General features: G+C 40.2%; 1 protein-coding gene across 21 annotated transcripts in view; it reads left to right on the top strand.

Moving 5' to 3' along the window:
* Nucleotides 1-2,931: 2,931 nt before the first annotated feature.
* PPP1R9A (protein phosphatase 1 regulatory subunit 9A) overlaps nt 2,932-18,912 on the top strand; it is a 229,092-nt gene continuing 213,111 nt past the window's right edge. For 8 of the 21 annotated variants that reach the window (XM_081147225.1, XM_081147242.1, XM_081147241.1 and 5 more), the window contains exons 1-2: nt 3,072-3,159; nt 5,282-6,889. In XM_081147225.1, coding sequence (XP_081003351.1) covers nt 5,498-6,889 — 1,392 coding nt within the window. In that variant the 5' untranslated portion in view covers nt 3,072-3,159; nt 5,282-5,497. Of the gene's footprint in view, nt 3,160-3,497; nt 3,574-3,673; nt 4,030-4,173; nt 4,528-5,281; nt 6,890-18,912 lie in introns of those variants that run through there. The other 13 variants (XM_081147245.1, XM_081147227.1, XM_081147229.1 and 10 more) reach the window with 5 other exon arrangements.

Here is an 18,912-nt window from a genome sequence, read left to right on the forward strand (position 1 = left end):
TAGCAAACAAAAGTAAATACTCAAACCTATCATGGACCTCCTTTTAGGCTGTAAAGCCAAGATACTGGCTGTGCTGTAGAATGAGAAATAGACTAAGGGGACTGCATAAATTTTCAACGGCACAGCCAAGACATGAATGTAGAAAGTCATGCTGACTCATTATCAATTTATTTGGGCAGAAATGACACCTCCTATATTACAAAATCCATTTATTGATCTAAGCTTAATTTTATAGCTAGTATCACAAAATCAGACTGATTTGAGGGCAACAAAGCTCTCTGATATTAACCAATGTAAAATTAGAAGTTATAACGAAACTTTCAGTAAAATGCCTTATTACTATCAACAAGGTTTTTTAAAATTAATATTGGCTAAAAAACCAGTAGTATAAGTAAAATATTCTTTTATCCTAAAGTTAGGTGTAAAATTACCTGTAGGAATTGCTCTTTCATTACTTTGCCTACTCCACAAAGAAATTATCCTAGAGACTTTAACTTTGTTTACTCCTCTCTCTCCTTTTATGTACTCCTATGAATACAAATTCAGCCAGGGGCCCCTGCCATAAATTTAGGAGTGATAGGCAGTATGCAGGCTCAACTTAATTTTCCTTACTGTTAAAATTTGATTCAGGCTTGATTTAAGCTTTCACAACTGCAGGCAATATTTCACTTACGCACATGAAAAATTTAATTCTTTGACTACCTACTTAGAATATCCACTATGAAAATTTAAAAATATATATTTAGAACTCCCCTAAAACAGTATAGGATGTTTTGTACTTTTTATCAACTAATCTTATGGTCCATTCTTACTAATCCTGATAGTATTGGTTAGGAAGGAAATCAGAATAACTGCTCACAATATGCTACATAATTTATGAACGAAATCATCGATGGGAATCAACCCTTTCCCCCAAGTACATTGCATCTGGATGCCTTGCATGTCAGTACAAAACTTCTCTTCATGCCCTAACACTGTCCTCCATCCTTTTCTTTGGAACATGCAAAACTTATGAACTCGAATCTCCAGTACAGTAATGGTCTATTATAGAACTAATTTTTAACCCTTATTAAGTCAATAAACCTTTCCTAATTTATAGAAGTGCAAATGTTGTCTAGGACAGCACTGTCCAATAAGAATGTCTGTGATGGAAATGTGTATCCACATTGTCCAAAAGGGTAGCCACTAGCCACATATTGCTCATGAGTCCTTCAAACATGGCTATCGGGAATAAGAAACTGAATTTTAAGTTGTATTTAATTTTAATTAATTTAAAATTAAATAGCCTCATGTATTGGATTACTATTGGCCTAGCAGAGCCTTCAAACATTCAGGTAAGCGTTAGAAGTGGAAAGTAGATTATGGACAGTCTAGGAATCTTAAATTATCAGCATTATATTTTAAAAGCTCTGTCATGATTCCTTCAGTATGACTTTTTCTAGAAGGTTCAGATTTCAAAAAAATGAAACACAAACCAATCAAATTCTTTCGGCTGCTTTTCTGTATGAATCAGCTTACTTTGCAAAGAAGTGTAAGACTGATTTTATTGCCAACTCTGCCCCCTCTTCTATAGATGGAATTCAGGAATTAGGTTCCTGCATTTATTTAGGTTATTTTCCTAAAAATCATAGTTTCCATACTGCAAATAAATGACAGGAACTTTTCCATTAAATTACCCCAGACAGCAGAAATGCTCTTTCCAAAAGTGGAGACTAGAACCACAGCCCCCTCATGTTTGTTACATCTATTTAAACTTAAAGAAGTGACATCTACTTTGTAGATAGAGAATGCCAATTTTTTGGGAAAGCATCCAGAATTTAGTGAGACTTGAAAAAATTTCACTGTTTAAAATAAAAGATACCTAGATTAGCTACAAAGCCCCTTTGAAATTAAGGGAGAAAAGATTTTGCTCCCAGAGTATAGATTCTGCGTACTTGCCTCAGTTCCTAACCAGCCATAATTATTTACTAGCTGATAAAGCTGTGGGTAAGTTACAAAACCTAAACCTCAGTTTTTCTATCTGAAAAATACATACAGTAATAGTTTTGTTGGAAAGACCTTTGTAAGACCTTGACATGGGCAAAAGGTTACTGGGTTCCCTTCCAGTGGAATGCTGGATGTTATCTACAGGAATGTGGAGATTCATGGGTTTTCAGGAGTCCTCGCCTTTGCCTTTGGCTAGGCTATTTTACAACCTATGAGCTTTCGAAATTTATGATAATGTGAATAATTCTTATCTATAGATAAGGTGAATTATTTTGTACCTTAGAAACATGGTTGATTACTGCCTGTGGAACAGATAATTCAAAACATTATAATTTAATATCTTAGACAATATTAACCAGTTTTGCCTTTTTCCTGATTGTCCGTAAAGGAATTGCAAACACACCCTCACCTGGATGTGTTGCAATATCTTTCTGGTTCCCTCCCTAATGAATGAGTCAAACCACCTTTTTGACACATCTCCATTTCATATTTCTGTGAGTCATGCGTTTATCTGCTTTAAAAATTATCCTTTAAAAACTACTCCGTCGAGTTTTTTAGAAGATCGGTTTAAAGGTCCATATCGCCGGTCATGATCGGTTTTATAGCTTGCAGTAAGGCCGTAATGCTTTCAGCATTCTTGGGGGTGGTGGTAGGAAGCAGGGGATACTGAGCACTTACTCATAAAAGGGTGAGGGGCTGAAAAACAATCTGCCGAGAATGCCCCAAGGCCTCCTCACTCCGCCCTTCCCTTCCAGCAGAGGCCGAAGGTCAAGGTCGGTCGGAGGAGGAGCGCGGTGGCCCAGGTGAGGCCACGCGGTCCCTGCGGCCTGGGCCTCGCGAGGGGCAGGCCTCCCAGCCCTGAGCGGCCCGGGCTTCAGACGCCCTGGGGTCACGGGGTTAACTGCAGACTTTGAGGGGCCCCAGCAGCGGGCAGCCCGAGACCCCAGGCCCCGCGGAACCAAGGCGGCAGCAGAGCGGCGGGCAGGCCCCGGTGCAGGCCGAGCCCCGGGCCCGCGCGGCCCCTCGCCCACCGCCGGGGGTGGGGCGGCCTCGCCGCGGCCCGTGCTCTGCGCCCTCGGTTGGCCGCCAGAGGCTCCCTCTCGCTCCCTCTCCTGGGATTTTGCTGCCGGGCTCCCTCTCTCTGCGGCCCTAGAGTTAATCCCATCAGCCGAGGTGAGGCACCTGTTACCCCAGGCCTTCCTCACCCCCGCGGCCTCTCCCCCGTTACGCCCCGACTCCCGGGCCGGCCAAACGGCGGGCGCGGGGGACCGCACGTGGGCGAAGCCCCCGCCCGGCCCGGCCGTCCAGGCCCGAGGGTGCGAGCGCGTCGGGGCGGCCGCCGCCCGCCATGGCGCTGGGCAGCGCCGCGCGCCTCCCGGGGTCGCCGCGGCGGGCAGGGCGCGCGTGGGGGCCGCGGCGCGAGTGGAAGCGGCCGCCGCCGCCGCCCTCCGCGCTGCGCCGAGCCGGGCGGGCGGAGGGCACCGAGCGGGCTGCGCGGAGCCGAGCGGCGGCCGCGGGGGGCGGGGGCGCCTCGGAGGAGGGGGGAGCGCGGCCGCCCGACCCTCCCCGCCGGCGGCGCCCGCTCGGGTAAGGGGGAGGCTGCTCGCGGGGCGCGGAGGTGGGCAGGGTGGCGGCGAGGCGGGGAGACCTCGGGATGTACAAAGGCTGAGTCGCAGGCTGGGGTGGGGGTGGGCCGGGGGTGGGAGCGAGAGGTTGAGGCTCGGAGGCATTATCAGCGGGATCTATTGTTTCCTGGCACGTTGGGAGGAAAAACAAAGGGATTTACGATCATTGCCCTGTCCTTTTTTTTCCCCTTTCCCTTTTTAAACGTGGCTGGGGAGCTCGGCTCTCCCCGTGCCACACTGGGATCCGCCTGGCAGCCGCCGGGCGCCGCAGCCAATGTGTTAGGACTTCAGGTGCCTCTTGGCACAAAGCTAGACTGCGACCTCCTCCCGTAGCGCTCGGCGTCACCTGCTCTCCCGGCCCGGCCCCGGGGCCGAGGGACCGCGTCCCGACCCGGCTGGGGAAGCGGCCGCCTCTCAAGTTGGTGTTATTTATGTTTGTCTTTTGTGAGGGCAGGTTTTGAATCCCCCGGCGGCCCCATCTCCCCCGCCCCCGCCCCCTCGGGCTCGAGTAGGCGGAGGAGGGCTGGAGGGAGGGCTGGGGAGGGGGAGGGGAGGGCGCGCCAGCGGAGGCCACTGTCAGGGGAGAAGATGATCGATGCCTGACCGAAACCGGCTCCACGCTCCGAAGCCTTTCTTGTTTGTCTGCATGGGCCATGCATGCGTGTGGGGCCAGGAGCCGAGCTGGGCGACGATTTCAGGGAAAGTGTGTGTTTCCTCAGCGGATGGTGCGTGAGGCTCATGGAGCTTGGCCTGATATTAACAACCAAAACCAAAACCAAATGAAAAATCTTTAGAACTACCTTGTCTGCTCCTCAGAAGGTCTTGAAGTGTTTATTGCGGGCCTGTTGATGTAAAATCCAGCTGCGGGCTCCGGGAGAACCAGCAAGCCTGCATTGCGTTGCATTTCGAGCTTGTAGTAAGTTAGGGGGAAGTCGGAACCAAACAAATCAGGGCTGTTAACTAGAGGTTTCACGGTACATTTGCTTTCTGATCGTCACATTCTCATGCTTTTATTCCCGTGACATCCTACATCCCTCTCTGTAATTAATAATATCCTCTCTTAGGAAACTTCCAAATATTCGTTATAACTGGAGTGAGAGTGAAACTTAACTGCCATTTAAGAACTTTGTTCTGCTTGTTTTTGGTCTGAAATTGTACCAGTGTTGCTTTGGGGATGCTGTAAGTGAGAACACTGACCAGAAAGAGGGAAATAAGCCTCTCTATAGGCATGTCTTGGAGTTTGCAAACACAGATTCCAAACTTTTGTGTTTAAACAGAAAGAATAAGTTTTTATCTGGTGTAGAGAGTCCCGAATGAAGTTCATTTTTCTGGACAGTTTGATGATTTCTTAAAGATGTATGACCTGCTCATTTCTTTTAAGGTGTTTCACAAAAGCAACCAAAACTTGGGCCAAAGTATTGCTTTCAAGTGTGCTTAACTTGTATGTGTGTATGTGTATGATTTTGGTAGAGATCTCCAAATTCTGTTTGAAACATTTTGTTACTAAAGACCAATTAGAGTTATAACTTTTAAAGCCTTGGCTTTTAATTCCAGCTTCAGTAAGTGATTTCCTGTTTGATGCCACTTTGAAAGGAAAAATATATGTTAGTTGAGTAAACATAAGTTCAAATAAGTAAATGAATTCAGAAATTCATTCTTTTCTATTACAGATGAACCTCTAGTCTTGCTTTGAAAAAGCCATTTTGTGTAACTCTTGACTGAATAATTTCCTAATACACCTGTTGCGAGGATCACTGACACAGTATGCCATTTGAGAGGTACTTTTTCTTGATCAAATACTGGTGATCAGAGAAGAGAGGTGTTTTTATTTTTTGGGTTTTCTTCCCTGATCATTATGAACATTGGCTTTTCATCCTGAAATTAAAATGTTGAAAACCGAGTCTTCAGGCGAACGGACCACTCTCAGAAGTGCCTCTCCTCACAGGAATGCATATAGAACTGAGTTCCAGGCACTGAAAAGTACCTTTGACAAACCCAAGTCAGATGGCGAACAGAAAACAAAGGAAGGCGAGGGCTCCCAGCAGAACAGGGGGAGGAAATATGGCTCCAACGTCAACAGAATTAAAAACCTGTTTATGCAGATGGGTATGGAGCCCAGTGAGAACTCCGCTGTCATCGCCAGAACAAGGGGGAAAGGTGGACCTTCGTCCCCTCAGAGAAGAATGCGGCCCAGAGAATTTCTGGAGAGAACAGATGGCTCGGTGGTTAAGTTGGAGTCCTCTGTTTCGGAACGGATCAGTAGATTTGATACCATGCACGATGGCCCTTCGTATTCTAAGTTCACAGAAACTCGGAAGTTGTTTGAGAGAAGCGTGCCCGAGTCAGGACAGAACAACCGTTACTCCCCAAAGAAAGAGAAAGCTGGGGGCAGTGAGGCTCAGGATGACTGGGGCAGCTCGAAGTCCAACAGAGGCAGCACCGATTCCTTGGACAGCCTTAGCTCCCGCACCGAGGCTGTCTCCCCGACGGTGAGCCAGCTGAGTGCGGTGTTTGAGAACACCGATTCCCCCAGTTCCGTCGTGTCGGAGAAGGCCGAAAACGAGTACTCGGTCACTGGACATTATCCCCTGAATTTACCAGCCGTGACTGTTACAAATCTTGACACCTTCGGTCGTCTTAAGGATTCTGATGCTTGGTCTCCCCCAAGCAAACATGGTGAAGATGCAGAGGATGCTCGGAAGAGGACCACGTCCCCAGTACCAGAAGTGGCATCGCAAGGCACCTCTCTAGCTTCCATGCCTGGTGAAGAGGCACAGCAGAGTAAGGAAGCCGGGGACTCCACACCTAACCAAGAGACTCCTGGCAGAGGCGACAGAGACGTTCGGGAAGAACCTTGTGCTGAGAGTAAGGCAATGCCAGAGTCTGACATCCTCTCACCGCAGAGTGAACCTTTAGGAGATGCCAAAGCTAATTTGGTTGGGAATGAGGCAGCAATGCCACAGAAGAAAGAACTGGGAGGTGGTGATTTCATCTCTGCTGATGCTTCTGGATCCATTTGTGGCAAGGAAGGATCCAAAGATTCAAATAATATTGAGAGTCCCCAGGTTTACATGCACAGTGACTATAATGTATATAGGGTGAGATCCAGGTATAATTCCGACTGGGGAGAGACAGGCACTGAGCAGGAGGAGCAGGAAGACAGTGATGAAAACAGTTACTACCAACCTGACATGGAATACTCGGAAATCGTTGGGTTGCCAGAAGAAGAAGAAATCCCAGCAAATAGGAAAATTAAGTTTAGTAGTGCTCCAATTAAGGTAAGTATGTTTTCTCAGTTTGTCTTCCACGTTTTTTCTAAGCTTCATTAGTATTTGGGCCTAACTGTATGCAGAGAAATTCAAGGTGGTTGATATACACATGTCGTCAGTTGATTTTAAAAGTTTGGAGTGTGGGAAATAGTCATCATATTTCCTAATGTGCTTTAGAGTTGCGGAAGCCAGTACTGAATAATATTGAAGTTGAAGAAGTTTGGGGATTGTGAGATACTTTCCAATGGACTAGATGGTGAATTATATGAACACTGAAAATCAGGAGTGTTAGTCTGAAGTAGAATTACTTCTGTAACAAGTTTTACCTAAAATTACCCCCAAGGAATAACATTTCCCGAATCTAAACACTGGACGTCAAGTATAATGCACAAAAGGGAGAGTTATGGTGAGCTTGAAATAATATTCTTTATTTCCTTGCTTTAAAAAATCTGAGTTATCCCTTACTTAAGTGTAAGTGGATTGTGAGGAATGTTGGAACTTTTTTTTTTCTTTCTGCTACTTGGTAGTGAAAGTTTGATTCATGGAAATATTATTAGCGGACTTAAGTACTTTAATTGGAAAGCTGTGACTGTAAATAGCTTTGCGTTCAGAATTTGATCTGTAGCTTTGAAATGAAATTTTGTGAAAGGAAGTTCAATTGATTTGCCATTCATAGATATTTATTTTTACCTCTTAAAAACTGGATAAATGCCAACAGAATTCGGATGCTCTTTTCTAACGACTTCACTTAGCTCACGTTTGGTAGAGAGGAACAGCAGAGAGCTCAGCAGCAGCGGGTGGTGAAATATTATTAGCTGGTAATGGCAACAGGGGCAGGGGGTTGAGTGTCAGAATCTCCCGGAGCCAAGTGCTGTTTCAGAGTGTACTTGCCACCAGCCCCATCCCAAGACTCTGGCATGCCCTCGTAGGGGAATCTGGCGTGCTGCACTGGCAGAATGTGTAGTTTGAAACCACTTTCTAGGGCTTCTAGCTTCCACAGTGTATGTATAATAGGTTTGGAATTTGACAGGGTATCCTTTTAAGTTTTCTCCTCAAAAATCTCAAATCACTGTCTATTGTCATTTCCGTTTTTATGAAACTCCCATAGAAGGCTGTAAGATGTGTAGTTTACACAGCAAAGAGATATCTGACCTTGCTTTAATGATGCAATACTGTTTTGAAGTAAAGTTAAAATCTGTGACAATGTCTACAGGTGTTAGCCAGGAAACTTTCATTAGTGTAAGGCAAAAGTTCTGGATAAGAATGGGCCATGTCAAGTTCAGCTGTGTGTAAACTAGAGATTCATGTCTATTTTCTGACTCAGCTACGTTTCTTCTCTGTGCTTCGCCTCTTTCCTTTGTTATTCTTCCCACTGCCCCCCAATTCCAGGCACTCTCTTTAGTGAGCCCTATATGGGCCTGTTCAGTGAGCTCCTGAATTTGACAGTTCCTGTGTCCTTTGCAAGCTCTCCCATTTGAAGGTCATCTTTCCACCCCTTAGGAAGCAGTAAGATTCAATTGTTTCACATCGAGCAAGGCAAGGATAACTGAAATGAACTCTTCAAGGAGTTTGTTAAAACCAGTGACTGACTCCCTAATGGGAGCTAGCAGCTTATGGAAGTTACCAAGTAGAATGCTACCTACTCGGCCAAATGGGGCACCAACTATATATTTGGGTTCTGTGCTGCCCAAAATATAACTACACAGTAATGGGTTTAATGAATTTTAAAGGATTTATCATTGAAATGTGGCTGTTCTTATGTGATCAGCCCAGTTTTGGGGTATGATATTTTGAAATTCAAGTGACTTTTTTTTCTACTATTGCTTATACCAGTAAGCAGTTTGCCTTTTAATTTTCAAACAATAAAGATACTGTATATTTCATATAACAAAGAATGAAACAGATTACATACATTTAAGTTTAACACATTTCATTGAGAACATAGATCAAGCAAAAGATTTGTGAAGCAGAGATATAATGCCCTGCGTTTTAGTGGGCAGTTAACAGTACTAGTTGGAGTGAATTAACTTTGCAAACAGAAGATTAATTCTTTGCCCTTTGTAATGAATAAGACACTCTTTCTTGTTCCCATTGTTTAACATGAGAGTGGATTCACTTGGAAATTTCGAGAGCTACTTTTCTACTGGGTGCTGGCAATGCTGGTAGTGTTTAGATTAATCTCCAATTGAGATTTTTGCCTCAGAGAGTGGTAGTACTTAATTAAATTCAGTAAGTATTTATTGAAGGCTTATCATTTGTGTATTCTCATGCTGTTAGCTGCAGGAAAACAAAAACTTATAAGGTTATGTCTTTCCTCTGTGAGCTTGTAGAGTCAATTCTTAAACACACAGTATTTAAAACCCATGTAACAGTCTAAGAACTTGTGCCTAAGTGTCTAATGACCACTCTGACTGTCCTTGGCTGTACTAGGTGCATGCAGCGAACAGGACCCAGTCGATTATTTAGAAGGGGATACACTCAGCTATTCCATATGTGTGTTCCTTTATTCTTTTTATAAAGCATTATTTGTAGAATGGGAAGTTACGATTTCTAACCGAAATATTTTCCTTTGAAATTTAAACACACTCCTCCTTTCAGAAGCAATAGGAAGCATATTCCTTACAGAAATGATCTTTAGAACTTTCACATACTTTTCCTGAAACTCTCATCTGATTCTTCACTAGGGTAAAAATTCTCAACACCTTTAGCGTCTTGCTATAGATCTTGTTTATGATCTCTGTGTATGTGATGTCCAAAGTTTCTATTTCAATTCTCCTGTAGATGCTTTAGATAGATATTTCCCTTGATCTTAAATCTGATCTTCAATCTGGACTTAGAAAATCATCCAAATCATAGCTGATCATCCGAATCACAGCATATTCCTTATACATAATTGTTGGTGACTTTTAGAAGTGGTTGGACTGTTTCTTAATGGATAGGTTAATGTGTTTCATAGTGTCCTGGAAGGTGATAATGGGATTAATAATAGAAAATTGAAAATCCAACTTTGAGATGTGGAGTGAAGGAGTGTTATGAACTGTGCTCATTCTCAGGAATTTGTCAAAACCAGGAGGTTGAATTAACTAAATTTGTTCTGGCTAAATCAAGGATAGAAAGGGTGACATTTTTTTCATTCTTTTTCCTGTTAATTCAGAACATTTACTGAACCCTTACTATATGTCAGGAACAGTGCAAATGTAATAAATACATAAAATGACAGGAGCCGATCAAGTCAGAAACTGCTGGTAGGTGGGAGGTGTACAGCCCATTAGAGATCTGTTCTCAGATGATCTTCCTAAGGTCACTGCAAGTTTACTGAGGAAGTTGTACTCCTTTCTCTGTTTATGGTAGCCTTATGCCATTTGGATTAGTGTTCTTGACACATACTGTGTCTGAAAAAGGGTATTTTCCTAATTCCCAGCAAGAAGGAGATTGCAGGGTTAATGTTGAGGTGTATTGTGCTATACTTTCCTGTTTCCTCAAACTGTATAGAGCTTTACAGAGCTGGGTTCAAAGGAGGATTGCCCAGGACAGCAGTGTTGCTCTAACCCCTACATGCTAGTTGTTGAAAATGGTTCCCTTAGCGTTTTCTCCCTCATTTGGGGCCCTGAGTTGTCAGGGGGTACACACGGCCTTTTATTCAGGATGGTGTCAGAGCATAGTTCTGAGATCCCAATTTTTGTCTCTGTGGAACTTTTTCTATCTAACAGCCTTGCTCAGTGCTTCTTAAACTTAATATGCATATGAATCTACTGGGGATCTTTTAAAATGTGGATTTGTGATTCAGTAGGTGTTTTGTGGGCAATTACGTTGATGCAATGGTTAGCCTCCAAGTATATTAGCAGCTATTTCAGAGGTTATGGCATAGACAGGTTCAGCAACCAAATTAAAATGCTCAAATCACCCGATTTATCAACTCAGTTTAAAACCTGCAGCCAGAAGCAAGAGGAAAGCCACGGAGTAAGTTAAGGTACTTACAGTGCTAACAAGTTTGGAAGGACCCACTCCTTGAGTCCTGGGTACACCGTATCCATGTGTCCTATTTCTCCTTCACATCAGCCTTCCCCATTGATGGTGTGGTTATGGGGACTAAAGTTGATGTTTGAGCAAGGACTACACCGACTAATGCTCTGGGCTAATGACACATCCTTGCTCTAAAGCAGAGTGGGGACAAGTACACTTAGATATAGCTGTAGATTTGCCCGGTTGCCTGCTGATGAGCCATGGGTTTTATTTGCATTTCTTGGGTAGAGCACCTTTGAGTCCAGGATAGGACCATACTGAGTGTCCTCGGTGTGTGGCCGAAATGGAGAAGACATAGTTGTCAGTCCAGAGATTGGCATGATGATGACTTGATCTTTCCACCTCTTTCTATTTACAAATAAACCTGTTTGTTCCACCATTATTTTCTATTTTGACATGTCGTACAGGTTACTAACTTACTTATTTTTAACATATCTTATGAATTTTGCCTTGCTCTTACAAGCTTTTATTACTTGTACTTAATCGAGCCTCTGGGTGTTGCCTCTTTCATAAGCTTCTAGCTTATGAAATAATCAAACATTATCACTGCTTATGAGTTTCTCAACCTTTATAACAGAATTTAATATTCTCAGTAATTCTCAAATAATACAGCAAACTCAGAAAACAGTAGGTCTGGGGTATGATTTTGCATTTCTAACAAGCTCTCAAGTTGGTGCTGAGGCTTCTGGTCAAGAGACTGCTCTTTGGAATATGATTTTGAATTACAATCTCCTGGCTCCTGAAAGGGGCTGGTCCTAAAATGCTGGGGAAGCTCATTTAACAAATCTACTTTCCACATGTGTCTGCTGTATGTAGCTGGTTGTGTGGAATAATGTTCTTTGAAGATGAGACAGGTGTAAACTTGTAGAGTGCATGAAGCACTCTATTTCTGGATACCAAAGCGGATTATGACCCTAAATTCATAAGGAGGTTGGGTCATAAAAAATTCTGGACCCTTTGTGTGGTAGAATTTTTTAAGTATGAGAAGACAGGAGGAGGAAGTTCTTGATAGACTCAGAAATTCCATTTCTTTCATTCTTTTGGAAGTCTAAATACATTTGTAGAGAGTTTAAGAACTGTCATCTTATTTAGCGTGCTTTATTTGGACATCTTCAATGTCATAACACTTGAATTGGACTCCCTTTTCAGTGTTGATGTTCTGTAACCTATAGTTCATAACCAGTAAACATGTCAAATATTTTAATGTACTGGGTAAAGTCAAATAATGAACATTTATTGAATGAACCCCCTAACATCGAGTGTGTATACTAACACCTCTTTTTTTTTTTTTTTTTTTTTTACTGAACATTGGTCATTTGGCATATAAAAAAGAATTCTTCTGTACAGCAAAATATTACAATATTACAGATATTTGCTGTCATTTATTTGTTGTGGAAAGATTTAAAGTTTCTTGCTTTTTGTATCATCCATATATTTTTATCTTTTCCTCTAAACTTTTTCACAAAGGACACTAGTTGTTGGGTTAGTGGACTTTAAAGGTAAGAGGCTGAATTTGGGGGGGAATAACTTTATTATTTAATATATGCATATTGTTTACCTTATTAACCCAGTTATATGCCCCTCAGCAGTAGTTTGATTTAAATCTCACCTGCATTAGCTTTCCTCTAGTATCCTCTTCACCACTCAAAAGGAAAAAGGTTTCAGAACTTTTGTAGAAATATATAATTAGATATAGGATAAATTCTGTATAAACAAAACAGACATTACTGTATTAGACTCGGAACATTGTTTCTCAGGTGCTCACTTTGGCAGCACACATACCGAATATTATTTCTTGGCTTTTGTGCTGTTATCTAACTTATTTAATGTTTTTTCATAAGTTTCTGTGCTCTTCCTTTTTAGATCTATTTCAGTTTTATTCTTTTGCCCCCTTAGAGTCTACGTTAGTCTCCCATTTTGAATAGGAAGAAAACTTTTCAAGTATTGCTTTCTACTTTTTATTCCTGGTCACTTAAACATTTCCCCCAGGTTCTAATCTCTCTTCATTTTGGTTTGTGACATAGCAACTTAAAGATGAAAAGTACTTGAATGTAATCTAGTGCAATTTCCCGCTCACTTCAGTTAGCCCTTCAATAGCATATTGCCGACAGACAATCCCTCAGCTCTGGCTTGAATAATTCCACTATGGGGAGTTTATTATTTGCAAGGTCAAAGGAAAGTTAGAAGGGACGGGCTGTGTGTGTGAGTACACACGCGCGTGTACATGCATGTGCTTATTTTCATTTACTTTTAATTCGTAGTTTTTTATTGAGATAAAATTCAAATAACAAAATCACCATTTTAAAGCATGCAGTTCACTGGTTCTCAGTGTATTTACACTGTTGTGCAACCGTCACTATTTTCTAATTCTGAAAAATTTCCATCACCCTAGAAAGAAACCCTGTGCCTGTTAGCAGTCACTCCCAATTTTCCTCCTTCCCGCATCCTCTGGCAAACACTAATCTACTTTCTGTCTCTATGGATTTGCCTCTTCTGGACATTTCATATAAATGGAATCAGGGGCAGGCTTTTAAAAGGAATGTAGGAGGCACAAAGAGTGTTACTTGGGGTATGTTAAAATATAAGATGCTGTGAGGACAGCAGACTATAGAAGAGTCTAGAGAGCAAAGGCAAAATAATTTTCTGGATGGTGACATGGTCTAAAGATTAAGTGGCAAGATGTGGGAGCAACAGATTCTGTCTGCCCTTTTATGCAATGTCATGGAGGGAAAGAAGACAAGAAGCTGAGGAGACAGCAGGATCCAGGAGGGAATGAGTGTACGTATTTGTCCACTGAGACGGAATCATGTAAGCAGCAAAGAGGGTGGCTGGAATAACTCCCCTGTTTGGGACACTGCACTTCTCTTCATGTGATCTGAAATTGCTATTGATGAAGCATAAGTCTCTGCTTCAGCAGAGCGTGTCTTTAAAGGCACAAGTAGTGCTAATGCTGATTTTCATCTTTACATTGGCCTTTTTCTAATGATCTGATGTTCATTCCATCCTACTGTTCTTATGTTGTTGCTTTCATGATTCTTTTATGTTGACTGTTCGTGGACAAACTTCACTCTTTATTTTTAAAATTGTTCTCATCCTTCATTATTTCAGTATAGTTTCATATGCCATACTTGCTTTTATCTGTAATATAACCATCTATGAGGTGAGTAATTTTGGGCGGGTATTTAGTTTATTGCACATTTTCTACTGAAGCATACTCTACGTATTACTATTAAGTATTATTAACTGGTACTGAAAGTAACCAAGAGTTACTTGATATTCTGTAAACTTGGAAAATTTGCCTCTTAAGGCTTTCATTTATTTATTTATTATTGAGGCTGTCTTGTAATTTATCACTAAGACACCTTTATCAGCTTTAACATCTTGTAATTCTCTGATTTTCTTTTAAATATATTTGCATAATGCCATTGTTATAAATATCTGTGCTATCATTTCAAAGGGAAAATTTTGGACATTTTTTGTTGAAATGAAATGAAGAATTTATATTAAATTGCTCTTGTGAATGTTATTTATGCTATCCATTATAGTAAACATTTGTAAATGATTAACATATTAAATCTAAGTGAGTACATTTTTATAGAGTGCACATCGACAGTACATCTTTAGAGCAGCTTGATGATTGAAATTAGTGTTAACTATATATTAATACACCCTGCTGGGAACCTAAGAATAAAGAGAGAAATGTTTTGTAATGCAGTTGCTGACATGTTAATTGCTTCACTCACTTCTGTTCTGGAAATAGCTTCACAGCGTAGTTGAACATGATTGAGATATTGATAATTTTTTGCACAGTTCCTAAGTTTCCAGCCTAACTTGCTTTCTCTTTCTCACGCACCTATCCTTCCAAAAAGAACAAAGAAATAGGCAGAGTATAAAGATACCTGGAAATGTAATATCTTAGGAGGAAAGTTTTGTTCTTTGCTTAACCTATTTCAGAGGAATTTTAAAACAGTGTTTGTAGAGTTAAATCTGCTCCTTATATATTTACATATAAGAAAAAGTGGTTTTATATGAAACTGCTCACAGACACGTTAGCCTACTTCTCTCTGTTTTGTCAGGTAATGAGTTTTCTTCTGGGAGATGCTCATCTTCCGAATTATTTTCTACACACAGTGGGCTCGATTGGGACAGAGTGTTTGTTGTAAGGGTCAAACAGATAAACGGAGTCCTGACCATGGGGGCTTTTTTCCAGGAGTGGCCAGGTGAGGAGGTATTTGGTGTTGTCCCCTTGATGCTTTTGGACTGGTGTGGCCTTGAAAAGCTGTGACTGTGCCTGTCTGTTTCTCTACAGCGAGGTGGACCTTTCTCTCATCCACTTCAGATCTCTCCTTCAGAAATTACCTTTTACTTGTAATTTTCTTTCAAAAATTTGTCAGGACAGTGCTTTACAGAGGGTACATTTATACTGGAAACTCTGTCTCATCTTGAGTACAGGGATTTTAAAGAGTCCTCAAAGTCAGAGGTGTCTATTCAGGCTACCGAAAGGTTTTTCTTCCTCTGTAAGGAGACCTCAGTAGACAGAGAGCTAGATGGCTTTATCGGTTGGTGTTTAAGATCCACCTGTGAGTCAGGGTGTATTGATGGGTTCTTTTACTCAGCACTTGTTTCAGATAAAATAGATGTACAAAGGTGTTACATAAAGGAAGGAAAAGACAAATTCACATTTTTTATTATAAATCAGCTGGTAAGTATTTCCTTTTAAGAACCCATTCCTCAGGGGGAGAGGCAAAACTTTATTGTAGGGTATTTGAATACCATCTTGCACACTGATACATAAAATGTATTTATTTTTAGAAGCTTATTCCATAGGTAGAATAATAAAAGGCAGTAATTTGTGTGTCAGTTGTTATATTACATACTGTGCCCAAAGAACCGATTTCCTCTTAGAAATTTTAAGGTTGAGCACTGAACATTAAAACAAACAAACACACAAGCAAAAAATAAAAGCTGATCTAGAAAGGAAAATCCATGGTAAAATAGGGAAAGCAGAATGCAGGAATCATAATAATGTAGATCAGTTCTTCATTGACTTTTGGTATTTGTGCATAACTAAATTTACATCAAAAGGAAATTAACCCTATCTACATTTTTTTGTTCAGCATCTCTAATAATTAAGATTATTTAGATAGATTCCTAAAAATAAAATTATTGGCTAAAATATTTTTAAGCCCTTGATACAGACTGCCTGAATTACTACTCAAAGGTTGTATTGCTTTATAATTAACACTCCATTGGAATGGTTTTCTCACAGACCCTGCACCAGCATTTGGTATTTTTCATATGCTTTGCAGTTTTCAGCTTGGTAGATGAAAGTATGTCTTTCACAATTTCTATGTATTATGTTGATTTATTGGTGAGTTTGAATGCTTTCATGTGTTTACAGGCCTCTTTTTGGATATGAATTCTGAGTGTTTATTGCCTTTTTTTTGGTCAGTGATTGTTAGTAAGGAGTTTATCAAAATGTTATTCATGTTGGTAGAAAGTTAAAAGAACTCATGTATCCAATAATAGGGAAGTGGTTAAATTCATTATGATATATACATATAGTATAATAGGATAAAACTGTTTTAAATCATGTTTTCTAGATTTTTTAAAAATGAGAAATACTTTATAATATAGTTAGGGTACAAAGACTGGTTAAATACTTAATTACATTTTTATCATGATTTCCTTTTTAAAGTATATGTATTTATGTCTAGAACAAAGATTGAAAGCACATATATCAAAATGTTAACTCTGGTTATTTCTGGATGGAGAGAATAAAGGTGAAGTTTAAAAAAAATATTTTTATTTTCCTAGGTTTACTAAATTTCCTACAATGAGCATGTTACTATCTTATATAAATAAAGTCATGAGGGTCACAATTGGAATAATCAGCCATAACAACTTAGAATGCTAACAAAAATGAATTTTTAATACTTTCCAAGATTCTAATAATTTTTGCTATAATTTTTTTTGGTGGTCAGTATGTTATAGAAAAACATTTTGTTTGTGAAGTATAAATTTATGGAATACTGAAGAAGGGTTGGGTGAACTTTTGACAGTTGAATTCATTAAGTACATACTTCTTAATCCTTGGTAAAACTGATCCCACATTTATGGCTAAGCTTGTAAGTATTATGGGGGAAAGACTTTCCAATGTATTTTAAATTATGATGTAACATTTGCATGTCTGTTAGATATTTTCCTTGAATTGCTGTTGTGTTACTTAAAATATGCCTTTAGAAACTGGGTATGTATTGTAGGTTTGAAGTGAAAATATATTTTAAAAGATAATCATACTAAAATTAATACATATTTGTTTAAAGAAAGCCTAACAAGATCCCAGGTGAGATTATGTCTTCCTTTTTGATCTGTTAAATTATTGAGGCCTCACCAGGCATTCTCAGATAGTAGAGAAATCAAGTTTAATATATTGCCTATATGTTATCCTATGAAAACACTTGCACTCAGTTGAAAACAGGATTTTGAGTTCTAGACCTCCAGTGTCCTTTTGAATATGTTTCCTGTTCCAAAACACCAGGCAGTATGTAGTTTCCTGTTGTTCTTCATAACAAGCCATTTTACTGAAGAGAGAGTCATTTGATGTATGATTAGATTATATGGTAGTATATAATATTTTTAGTTAGAGTCAAAGGGTCAGTTCCTTTCATACATTGGGTAGTTTTCTGCCTTTGAAAAGCTTTTGTAGATAATGCTGGAGTTTATAAAGGAGAAAAATATTTTTGTTGGGTGGCAGAGTTTTCCAAAATTAGAAATTTAAAGTGTTGCTTCTGGACTAATTGGATCAACTGATAACTCAAATCTTAATAGTTTTAAGTAGTTTGGCATTTTATAAGCTCTTGTGAAGTCCTAATTAAATTGCCTCATTATTTAACCTGGTGCTACATTATCATTTTTCATTTGGTATACTTAAACCTTACTATAAAATGGCTAATAAATTCTATATTTTATTGAATACTGAGTTTATAGTAGTAATACTTAGGTTATTGTACATAATTGTAAGGATTATTCAAAGAAAAAAGGCAACATTATTATGCACCCAGCCAAATTTGAGGTGAGACTTGTGTTTTTCCATTGGAGACCATGATGCTTGTGGAATTGTTATGTTGCTGGTTTCTTTTCTGATAACTGGGTTCTGACTTGTATGTTTAAGGAACTAGGGAGTTCTCAGGAGATTGCCCCATTTGCAGATGTAGCAGTCAGAAATTTTAGTTTAAAGTTACTTGATTTAGGCCTTAATGAAATTCTTACCCTTAATTTGGAAAGGACCCATTGACTAAGTAGAGTTGATCTGTTTCACTGGAGAATGGTGAAAATAAACTGTAAATATTGATATGAAATACTTTTGAAGGTATCTTTTTTCCATGTCTTATATTTCATGTTTAGCTAATATATTAGTCAGGGTTCTTCAGAGAAACAACTAATAGAACCACATACATACACACATTTATATGTATGTATGTATGTATATGGAGAGAGAGAGATTTAAGGAACTGGCTCACATGATTATGGAGGCTGGCAAATCCAAGATCTGTAGAGTGTGCTGTTAGGCTAGAGATCCAGAGAAGAGCTGAGGTTGCAATTCAAGTCCAAAAGGTGTCAAGCTGGAGACCCAGGGAAGGCCCAGGCTAGCCACTCAGGGCTCAAGTCTGAAGGCTGTCTATTGGAGAATTCCTTCTTGCTCAGGGGCAGTCAGTCATTTGTGCCATTTGTGCCTTCGGCTGATTGGATGCAGCCCATTCACATTATGGAGGGCAATCTGCTTCACTCAAAGTTAACCAATTTAAATGTTAATGTTATTCAAACATAATCTCATAGAAGCATCCAGAATAATGCTTGGCCAAATGTGTGGGCACCGTGGCCCAGTGAAGTTGACACAAAATTAACCATCACATCTGGGATTCTTACTTGGTTGTACCCTCTGAAGCTCTTTCAGGGAATAAAAGCCTAAATTTTCCCCACATATCTTAGTGCAGGAGTTGTTAGAA

Source organism: Miniopterus schreibersii, assembly GCF_964146895.1.
Source record: "Miniopterus schreibersii genome assembly, chromosome: 9".
Lineage (NCBI taxonomy): Eukaryota > Metazoa > Chordata > Mammalia > Chiroptera > Miniopteridae > Miniopterus > Miniopterus schreibersii.